The 11,155-nt window shown below is 48.8% G+C and overlaps 1 protein-coding gene across 2 annotated transcripts; it reads left to right on the forward strand.

Moving 5' to 3' along the window:
* Window positions 1-5,526: 5,526 nt before the first annotated feature.
* LOC114066785 (sulfate transporter-like) lies at window positions 5,527-9,946 on the forward strand. Of its 2 annotated transcripts, none has more exons than XM_027901773.1 (3): window positions 5,527-5,735; window positions 6,565-7,198; window positions 7,971-9,946. In XM_027901773.1, exons 2-3 carry the CDS (start codon window positions 6,578-6,580, stop codon window positions 9,567-9,569), a joined length of 2,220 nt encoding a protein of 739 aa, XP_027757574.1. In that variant the 5' UTR covers window positions 5,527-5,735; window positions 6,565-6,577; the 3' UTR covers window positions 9,570-9,946. The 2 variants fall into 2 exon arrangements, with proteins under 2 accessions (XP_027757574.1, XP_027757565.1); XM_027901764.1 differs by having other exon boundaries at window positions 5,651-5,737; window positions 6,491-7,198.
* Window positions 9,947-11,155: the final 1,209 nt, after the last annotated feature.

Genomic DNA, 11,155 nt, shown 5'->3' on the forward strand with positions numbered 1-11,155 from the left:
GTGACAGGCCTCCAAATTAGACCCTGATTAGGATCCTCTGGGATCTGCCTTTCAGCCAGGTCTCAATTCACCTCGCTGTCCACCCATCCAGCCCATGCTGCCTGAGTTTGCTGAGAGAAGGTGTCAGAAGCCTTCCTGAAGCTGATTAGACAATATCCACTGCTCTGCCTCAGAAGATGCTGCAAAGTAAGTTTTGGAAAGAAGAACTTCATGTGTTTGGTGAGTCCCCAGTCCCTGTTTCCCCGACAGGGTCCCTGTTGCAACACACAGTGTACACACAGCTGTGTGCTCTGTTCTCCCACACCATGTTGCACACACACAGGCACTCGGGGAGGTTCCCTGCTCACGTAAACCAGGGCACTGATTGATGGTTCGTGGCTTTCACCTTGTTCTGACCCTGCTGCTCTGTGCAACCAGGCTGTGGTTTGTTTCAGGATTAGTAACAGGTAATCAGCTATGTGGTGACAGTGGTGTGCCATGTGCCGGGGAGCAGCATCCTCCTGTGGGCCAGGACCATATTCCTAAAATGAAAGAAATGACAGGGTTGGTCAGGTTTGATGCTACTTGTACTTTACAATATGTGTAGTTACAGTTCCTGGTATTGCATACTCAGCCTTACGAAATTGCTGCCATGTATTTCAGTGTTACTTGACGTAATATGAAACTCTGTCAGGGCAGGGCTAGGCTGGATATTGGGAAAAGGTTCTTCCCCCAGAGGGTGGTTGGGCACTGAACAGGCTCCCCAGGGCAGTGGTCACGGCCTCAAGGCTGACAGAGCTCAAGGAGTGTTTGGGCAATACTCTCAGGGACAGGGTGAGATTGTTGGGGTGTCCTGTGCAGGGCCAGAAGCTGGACTTTGATGATCCTTGTGGGTCCCTTCCCTTTGATTCTGTGATTCTATACCAGATCATATGCCTTGTTCAGGTCATGGCCAGTAAGAGTCAGAGCAAAACTGAGAACAGCCCTGCATGCAGTTCTGGGCAGTTACTGTGAACATTGTCTTGCATACTACATGTCCCTGAATTATGGAAACGATTTTTATGACCCAGCATGGCTCAGCTTTTACCTGAGGATACCTTTTACCTTAGGAGACCTCAGTGCACATGCCGCAATTTTTGTGTTGGTGCCAACAGAGTGGTAGCAGCACTCAATTCCAGGGAATGCCTGCAGTGCTTTCTCTTGAAAAGCAGAGGACAGGCATTGCCTTGAGCAAAATTAGTCCTGCTGGTACAGAGCTGAGATAACCAGATTTGGTCAGCAGCACCCTTCACCTGTGCTGTTTAAGGCTCTGCCTCACCTGACAATAACAAATTCTTGCCATACACACTCCTGTACTAGATGGGACCCTTCCAGCTGAGGCTGGTCACAGCCTGGTTGGAGTCTCCTTGGGAAAAGTGTCCCAGGTGTCCAGCTCACGCAAAGCCCTCCCAGCACCTGGAAAGCAGCAGGTTAGAAATTTCCTGAGCAGAGACCTTTGTTAGAGCTCTTTCAGCACTTCATGAAGCTTCTTAACCCCTTTTCTTGAACCTGTTGATCCCCACCACACCCTGTGACAGTCTGTCCTGACCTTTGAGCTGTGGAGAAAAGCTTCTCCTTCTGTTTGAAGTATCATAGCAGGTCCAGTACTGTCACACAGCAGGTAGTTGGAGATTAGATTAGGTATTAGGAAAGAATTCTTTATTGTGTTGGAGGGGACCTTAAAGCTCATCTGGTCCCACCCCCTGCCATGGGCAGGGACACCTTCCACTAGACCAGGTGGCTCAGAGCTCAGTCCAGCCTGGCCTTGGACACTTCCAGGAATGGGGCAGCCACAGCTTCTCTGGGCAACCTGTGCCAGGGTCTCCCCACCCTAAATGATGCCAAGTAGCCTGGGCTGAATGCCAGTTCAGTATGAGAGGGAAATGTCTCCACGTTTTTATTGCACTATATTAATCTGTAATCAGTTTAATCTGTCTGCAGATCTGTTACAGCATTTTCTATGATTAGCTTGATAATTTAGGAAATAGTCAAAAGCACTGGATGTTTGTTGTGCAGGGAAATACATGGAGACAGCAACAAAGAGCTGCAAAAGTTGGCAAGGAATTTTTTTCATCCTTGTTACATAAATGAGGAGTGCTCCTTGAATCCTCTAGCTGATGTGGTTGGAAGTGATCTTTCTTTCCAGCTTCTAGGAGTGAAGATGCTCTTTATCAGTGTTTATTTGTAGGTTACCTGGTTCCTCTCAAATGTCAGAGTGGTGTGACTGCATTTCCACCTGCAGTCAAAGGGTCAGTGACACTTCTGGCCTCACAGTATTTGTGTTTTCTTTGCCCTGCAAACTCTGCTGTGACCCCTGTGTGGTAGCACAAACTGCCCTGCCAAAAAACAGGAGGCTGCAAAAGCTGTTCTGTGTTCTGGGATGTGTTATCTCTTGCAGAAACATGAATAGTTGCTTTCCAAGAAACCATTGGAGAGGTTCTGTTCAGTTTTTTTGTCCTCAGGTGCCTTTGTTGCATATCTCAGCAGTGGAACCAGTTCTGGGCTTGTCCCCTTTTCCTTGTTCTCCCCTTAAAAAGCATGATGTTTTGCAGATGTCTACATGCTGAAAATACATTTCCTAGCAGAACTGAACCAGCTGTCATCTGAGAATACTGTTAAGTCCCAAATCTGAAGGTAAGGAAAAACATCTCTCTTAGATACCTGGCACCATTATCATTTTTATTTAAATAACATTGCATGTGATCTGAGTAATAGGAGCAGTGGGGTGCATCCATGTACGGCCTGTTTATGGAGCCAAGACATGTAGGATGTTACTTCAAAGCCTTTCAGAAGCCAAATAGTCATAAGGATATTTACAAACCTTAAATCAAAAATCCTTGTGCAGTGCAGTTAGCTCTTTAGGATAGATAACTGCAGCAGGCCACTACTGCATTTTCCTTGTACCTGGAGCTTGTTTCCACTGCTCTGTGTCCAGCTGGCTGCAGTGGCTGTGGCATAGATGGATGTTAAATTGGCCACATACCATGCCAGGAATGAAAACTCTGGATTTCATGCTTTCTGTTGGTCTGAAAACCAGAGGGTGCCATGTTATTGCAGGCAACGTCCTGTCTGCACTTGCATCGTTCAAGACAAAACCATCTGTCCAGCCCAGCCTTGCCCAGGATGGAGCTAAACAGTTAAGTGAGTTTATAGTGGCAATAGAGAACAACACTGAAAGATGCATTTGAAAACAAGCAGTTTCAGCAGTCAGCTGTAGTGACCTTGCTTTGGAAGGCAGCACAGCCTTGGCCAGCTCAAGGTCACCTGAAGTTCTGCTGAGGTTTTCTTTTTTCAAGCTTTCTGCTACATGTTTTCCAGAGGAAATGTGAAATGTTTGCAGTTTCTGCCCTTGCCTAAACTCACACAGTAAAAATAATTTCAGGGATGTGCACAGTGTCACCAAGTGTGTTCCTACATCCTCTCTGCCGGGATGGATAACAGAAAGTGGCCTCTCCTCAGTGCCTACAGCTGGAATTTCCAGCACAGAGAGAACCATGTAGAGAGCCAAACACATTGGAAAGCCAGCTGGGACAAGGAGCTTGAGAGATGCAGGGAAAATATGGAATATTTTAAAGCTAAGTATACAAAAGCAATGGGGAATTTACACACACAAGAAAAGGGAGAAAAAAAAATGTAAGGATGGATGGCTGGGGAGGTTTGGAGACAGAAGGAATGGGGAAAAGAGCTGCTTACCTTGGAGAAGTGGAAGAGCATGGCTTTATCAAGGCTTACCAAGTTATATCAGGTGGTAAAGGAAATAATAACAAACAAAAGAGTAGCAGAATATGTAAGTGAAGATGGAATTTGGAAGGAAAAGCAGCAGCAGGCACTAATGGCAGGGTGGAAGTTAAAGGTAACACAGATACTGTCACAAATGAAAAAAATGCTTTGTCCCATTTTCATGGTGGACAAATCAGAGTCTAGAACTGGACCTTCCTAAATAAGATCAAATCCCAAAGATGGATTTTGCTCAGATGTGTTTCATCCCAGTGAACGAGCCGACTTAAAAGACCAGCCTGGGCAACTCTTCAATGACTGACTCATCAGTTCTTCAGTGACTGAATTTCAAGATGAAAGATTCATACAGAAAATGGAATTTTGGGTCATTTGCTGAAGAAGAAGATGGAAAAGGAAAAGGAGTGAGTAGAGACTACATCATCCAGGCCAAGACACAAAATGAGCTGGAACTAGGAACAATTATAATGTATGTGAAAGTATCATCTTTTAAGGACAAGAGGAATGACAAGGCCAAGGAGAGATACAGTTGGTTACTGGGAGAAGGGAAAGGGAAAGGGAGCTATCAACAATGCACCTTAAAATACATGAGCTGTGGAGAAATGGCAGAGAATAAAGAATTGATATAAATAGATAAATAAATTGAACAGCTGCCTCCCTGCCATGTGCTCTCATTTTCTCCTGCTGCCAGAGAGCACGGATGTTTCTTATTTATTTACTTCTAATTACTGAGATACAGACTGCCACGGATGAGATAAATGTAGCTCAGAATGCTGGTCTTCCCCCTTCCCTCCGGGTGTCTCCCCAGCATCTATATAAAAACCTTGTGGAAATGCCACTTCTCCAGACCCCACACCATCTCTCCGATGCCAAGGGCTCTCAGCCCTCTCCCCAGTCCCAGCACAGTCAGTGCCAGGAGGAGAGGCAGAGGTCAAGCTGCCTGACTGCCAGGCATTTATCCAGCTGCATGGGGCAATGGCATATCCAGCAAAATCGAAGAGACCAGGTTGGTGAGAAAGAGATGGAAAAGAAGGAGGGGATTATGAGGGGAAGGAGGGTGTGTGCTCAGAGGTCTGATGTAGGTTGTTGGCAGGGATCATAAGGGCAGAACAGTTACAGATGGTATTTATGAGGCTGCTGTTTCCATTCAGGATGATGAGACATTCCCTTTTTTCCTGGCTGCTAGTGCAATTGTTTGCCTTTACCACAGAAAAAAATCTAACCCTGCACTTTGTCGAATTGTGCTTATTTTGCACTGCAAAATCCCCTTGTTATCCCTTGTTATGTCTCTAAAAGGCATGTGCAAAATGTGGATTGTGCAGATTCCACACATACTGAGTCCTTCTGTCTACCTAGAAATAACCTGTGTTATCGTATCTTTGTTGGCTGTGCAGACAAACCTCTGTTTTACAGAGCCTCTGTGGTGAGTGCTGTGGAAGAACCACCAGGACAGAAAAGTCATTCTGGAACAAGTTTTGCTTTTTAGTTTTTGGCACAAAAGCTTGTCCAGAATAGATGAAAACCTGTGTGGAGAAGCCCAGCGGGACTTGTGCTCACTCAGTTCAGAGAGGAATAGAGAAGGAAAGTTTCTTTGAGTTGTTCCCCTTGTTTAGCAAACACTTCTCCAGATACCAGCAATACTGTTAATCTGCAGGAGCACTTCTGTAAACCCCTTCAATCATTCTTCCTGTCCAGAGCAAGTTTCCATCTAAAATACTCTCTTGGAATAATGTTTGTTTTCAAAATACAGCTCTGTTTGTCCGGCTGCACCTTCTTCATCGACTGGAGCGAGATAAAAGGGCTTGGCTGATTAACTCAGATCTCAGGGGAAGCAGCACATGGTCCAGGTTTGCAGTTGTCAGCCTTGTGCTTCCTCTGTTAAGGGTGTTCAGGGCACGCTGCAAGGTGGAGACAGGTCTGTCCACAGGGGGAGAAGCTCCAGCTAGTAAGGAAATTCCCAGTGTGTCTCCTGGCAGCCAGAGGTAAGAGATTTGGGCTGGGACTAGTGGTGTGAAATGAATGTGTAGGGCAGGGGAATGGGATTTCTCATCATCCCAGTTCAATTTCTGAACTGCAGTCACTCTGGGTCTCCTCTCAGGAGCATTTTTCTCTGGGTGTACTGTTCAGTTTCGACAAAAAGGTATGTTTTGTTGAAGCTGCATTTTGGCTGGAAAGCTTGGACTAGCTCTGGAAAGTGTCTCTGTTACTTATCCAGACTGAAGAAGTAGGATGGTTTCATTCTGCAGATGGGAGCCCCTGTGATGGGCATGTTTGGTGCAAGCAGTGTAATTTACAATTTTGTAATGTTGAAGGAAAAAATTATTTTGCAAATCACCTCCCTTACCCACATGCTGCATTCCTAAAAGTATCACTTGGAATATCTCAACATTTTCAAAATAGTTTTTGCTTAAGTAGAAGTGCCACTAAGAAACACAGAGTTCCTGAAGGAGTTTTAGTTTCAGTGAAATAACATTGTCTGATTTTAACCCATCCTGCTGTCCTGTTTCAAAACAAGAGGTATGTTAGGAAGGAGGGTGGGAGTCTCTGTAGTTCTGCCCCTCACATGAGCACCTCTGCCACCGTGAATGCAATTTAAACCACGGGCTCAGGGTTGTGGTTAATCAGGTAAATGACAACAAACAAATCAACCAGAACTATGGGAAAGTGCTTTTCTGCTTGGTTTGTCTGAGGTTATTTTCATTTATTTATCTATTTATCCATGCTATCTGCATGAGCCCTGGGGCTAAGCTAAGCAAAGCAAATTGTGTATGTGACTGCAGCCCTTCATGGCTGCCTGCTCTCCTGCCTTAGCTCTCCTGGTGCCATGGAGGACACGTCCAGCCAGAAGTCCGAACCAAACAAAGACACACTGGACTTCCCAGCACCACAGGAGACTCCTGCCAACTTCATCCACGTCGAGTTGGAGGAGTATGAGCCCACGGACTTCAGCGCCAAGGAACTCATCCTAAAGAAAGCCAGAGAGGTCTGCACATGCAATCATCAAACCGTCATCACCTTCCTGTGTCAGCTGTTCCCAGTGCTGGACTGGCTGCCCCGCTACAACATCAGGACACAGTTGCTTGGGGACGTCATATCTGGGCTCCTGGTGGGGATCGTCACCATCCCTCAGTCCGTCTCCTACTCCCTCTTAGCCAGCCAGGATCCCATCTACGGGATCTACACCAACTTCTTCTGCAACATCATCTACGTCGCCGTGGCCACTTCGCGGCACAACTGCGTGGGCTCCTTCGGGGTGCTGTGCCTGATGGTGGGGCAGAGCGTGAACCGGCACCTGCGGCTCGCAGGGTACGGCGATGACGGCTCCGACAGCTCCCCAGTGCTGGGCAACGCCACCTCCCCCGGCAACGGCACGGCTGCCTGCGACAGGAGCTGCTACGCCATCACCGTGGCCCTTTCCTTAAGCTTTCTGGTTGGTCTCTACCAGGTACAATGTTTACTCTCTGTCCTTTCCCTGATAGGAATTTCTTTGAGTTGAAGATCTCTCTGAGCTCCGGTCTTGGTTTCGACTTGTAAGCTGTGAGAAACACTTCCTGGTGTGACTAGACCCCAACACCCTTGAATCCCTGTGAATGGAGTGGTTTCAAAAAATGCAAACACAGCCGAGTGGGGGGTTTTGTTTCCCCCATGTGATAGCCCAGATCCTTGAATGAAACATCCTCATTATCAGACATAGCAAGGGAGAAGAGGAACTGTGAACCACCTTCCCACCACCCCAGTCCTGGAGCTGGGCAGCTTAGAGCAGATTTGGGGCGGACAAGAACCACCCTCAAGGACCCTGCCATGCTCCCTGGCAGTGTCCCCACTGCATCAGCTTAGCTGTCACTGAACAACTCCAGGCTTTTTCACTGGGACAGCTAAAATTTAGAACATCAGAATGGTTTTATGCCATTGAGTGATACTCAGAGCTGCTTTGGTGGGCCTGCTGCCTGGATTCTCAGTGTGCCCTTATTGCTTCTAAGGAGGCAGCAACAGGGACCCCATAGGCTTCTTTGTAGGGCATCCCTATAGCCACAGACAGGTGTTAGAGGTAGGTCTCTTTAATTTTTCATATGCCAGATTAACTACTGAAGACAAAGTTCTCTGCCTCACACTGAATGCTCATCAGACAGAGAAGCCAAAGCTGCTAACCTGGAAGCAAACTGACCTCTTCCAGCCCTTCTCATCCATGCTAAATGTATGGCTGCTTTTCTTTTCAGATCCTGCTGGGGGTTTTACAGCTGGGGTTTGTGGCTGTCTACCTGTCAGAACCTCTCCTTGGTGGCTTTGTGACCGGCTCCAGCCTCACCATTATCACCTCCCAGATGAAGTATCTCCTGGGACTGAAAATCCCTCGTCACGAAGGGGTGGGGTCATTCATCCTGACCTGGGTTGACCTTTTCAGATACATTCAGAACACCAACATCTGTGACCTGGTCACCAGCCTGGTCGCTTTGGCCATCATAGTGCCTGTCAAGGAGATCAATGACTGGTACAAGGAGAAGATGAAGGCCCCGTTCCCCATAGAGCTGCTGGTGGTCATTGTAGCCACAGTCATATCTCACTACTTCAACTTCGAGAAGCGATACAAGTCTGCTGTTTGTGGGGATATCCCTACTGGTTTCAGGAAACCCACTGTACCAGATATAAACCTGTTTCCCAGCCTGGCAGTTGATGCTCTGCCCATTGCTGTTATTGGCTTTGCCATGACCGTCTCCCTGGCAGAAATCTTTGGCAAAAAGCACGGCTACGCTGTCCGTGCCAACCAGGAGATGATCGCCATCGGCATGTGCAACCTGATCCCTTCCTTCTTCTACTGCTTTGCCAGCTCTGCAGCCCTCACCAAGACTCTGCTGAAGGAGTCCACGGGGACCCAGACCCAGGTCTCTGGCCTGGTCACCTCCCTGGTGCTGCTGCTGGTGCTGCTGTGGATCTCCCCTCTCTTCTACTCGCTGCAGACCTCCATCCTGGGGGTGGTCACCATCGTCAACCTGCGGGGGGGCCTGAGGAAGTTCCGTGACACCCCCCGGATGTGGCGGCTCAGCAGGCTGGACACTGTGGTGTGGTGGGTGACCATGCTGTGCTCCACCCTGATCACCACAGAGATCGGGCTCCTCGTGGGCGTCTGCGTCGCTCTGCTCTGCATCATCTTCCGCACGCAGAGACCCAGGGCCACGCTCCTGGGCAAGGTCAGCAACACGGAGATCTACGAGGACCAGTCCACTTATAAGCAGCTCAGCAGCATCGCCAACATCAAAATCTTCCGCTTCGAGTCGTCCCTCTACTACGCCAACAGGGACTATTTCAAGACTGTTCTGTACCAGAGAACTGGGGTAAATCCTATTCTGCTGGCTGCTGAACACCAAAGGGTGAGGGCCCAGACAGACACAGAGACAGGCAAGAGCAAGAGCTTTTTGGGCACTGGGTTTGGCTGCCTGAAACACGCCAAGAAAAGGGCTGAGAAGCCTCCAGCAGATGCCTGTCCTCCCTCCATAGATATGCACACCTTAATCCTTGACTGTGGGGCAATGCAGTTCATAGATACTGTGGGTCTCTCTGTGCTAAAGGAGACACACCACGACTACAAGAAGATTGGTGTCCAGGTGCTCCTGGCCAACTGCAACCCCTCCATCCGCCACCGGCTCAGGGAGGGAGGCTGGATGGGCGAGACAGGCAGTGAGGGTCAGCTGGCTTTCCACAGCATCCATGATGCAGTGCAGTTCGCTGAATGGTGGTACCATGTGCACCAGGAGGAAAGCAAGGAGAAACAGGACACTCTCCTGGACCCTGAGGACGTGAACTTCCAGGTGTCTTTATAGACCTATGTGTGAGGACTGATTTCTAACGGGGAAGGGCTTGGTACGTACTGGAGAGCACTTTCAGTCTTTCTGCAGTCAGAGCACGCAGGAGAGACTTGTGATGATCTGCTGGGAGCGGCATGGGGCAGGAGGATGGGGGGAGAGACTGGCAAGACGTAAATCGTCTGGGAGGCGTTTCAGGGTCGGCCGTGCCGGTGGGAGCTCAGGCGGCGTTTGAGGCGCTCCCGCCCTGCACCTGCCGCGGGGGGGACGCGCTGCGGGGCCGCTCCCGCAACCCCGGCGGGGTCAGGGAATCCCGGGCTGGTCTGGGGGGGAACAGACCTTAAAGATCATCCCTTTCCAGCCCCCTGCCATGTGGGCAGGGACGCCTCCCACTAGACCAGGTTGCCCTGAGTCCCTTCCAACCTGGCCTTGGACACTTCCAGGGATGGGGCAGCCACAGCTTCTCTGGGCAACCTGTGCCAGGGCCTCACCACCCTCACAGGGAAAAGTTTCTTCCTAATGTCTAACCCTGCCCTCTATCAGTGTGAAGACATTCCTCCTTGTCCTGTCACTCCAGATCCTTGTAAATAGCCTCCATCTTTCTTGTTAGCTCCCTTCAGGTATTGGAAGGCACACACAGGGACAGGCAGCATCCTGCTGGCCCTGCTGCTGCATCCCAGGGGTAAGTCTGTGCTCTAAGTTCTGAAGCCTCCACAGCATTGCCAAGTCCCAGAATAGCTTTTCTTACACTAACTCCATCTGTAAAAACACTGTCTATGTTGAACACTTCTATGTGACTATTCCCCTGGCCTCATCCAAGCAATGCAGCACCTTCCTCTGAAGGGAACTGTAGCTTGGAAGCCCAGGGACAGGAGACTGTTGTAAATAAAGTGTGTGGAAAAGGAATCCTCTGTCTCTGCTCAGGAATATGTCTTCTTGTGCTCAAAAGACTACTTTGAATGGATTAAAGACCATGTTGTGCCCAGCCGCTTGCTGGTCCTTGGGAAAAAGCTGTGTCAGGCAGAGCTGGATTGACTGAAAATCTCGGTGCAGACCTTGCAGGGCTGGATGGACAGGTGTACTCAATGAGCTCTAGATGTGGGTGCAAGTGGGGTGCAGCCCTCAAGAGCTGCAGCATCTCTCTCCAACAGTCCTCTCAGGCCATCATAGCATGAAGCAACTCCCCAGGGAGGTTACATTAGCCATGAGTAATGGGGAAGTTTTGTACCTGGACAGCAAGTTAGTAAAGAAGTCTTGTTACCTGCAAGGATTATGACCATCCTTCCCCTTGGGAATAGGATTGCCATAATTTTTTTTATAAGACTCTTTATGGGAAAAATGAATTTGTTTTAGTTAGACTTTAGATGCATTTATGGTCTCAGTGAGGTCATAAAGCCACAGCAGGAAATAAAATCAGCACTGATAATTCCTGGGCACAGCCTGGTGCAGTTAAGAGCAGATAAGATTATGGTAAGAGCAGCAGGTCCTGCAGCCCCCTGCAATGGGACACAGCTGCTTTATGTGAGCAGTTCCTGCTCAGGGCTGGGGGAGCTGTGAAGATGCCAAAGAGATACACAGCAGTTTTTACGGGACGCCTTCCCTTG

This window comes from Empidonax traillii, unplaced genomic scaffold, assembly GCF_003031625.1.
Source record: "Empidonax traillii isolate 1590-97213 ecotype Southwest subspecies unplaced genomic scaffold, ASM303162v1 scaffold22:size5013007, whole genome shotgun sequence".
In the NCBI taxonomy this organism is placed as follows: domain Eukaryota; kingdom Metazoa; phylum Chordata; class Aves; order Passeriformes; family Tyrannidae; genus Empidonax; species Empidonax traillii.

Bases quoted from the DNA above. Each gene is read 5' to 3' on its own strand.
- LOC114066785 (XM_027901773.1), top strand. From the start codon at position 6,578: ATGGAGGACACGTCCAGCCAGAAGTCCGAACCAAACAAAGACACACTG. The intron at 7,199-7,970 runs GTACAATGTTTA...TTTTCTTTTCAG, and splicing joins TTCTGGTTGGTCTCTACCAG to ATCCTGCTGGGGGTTTTACA.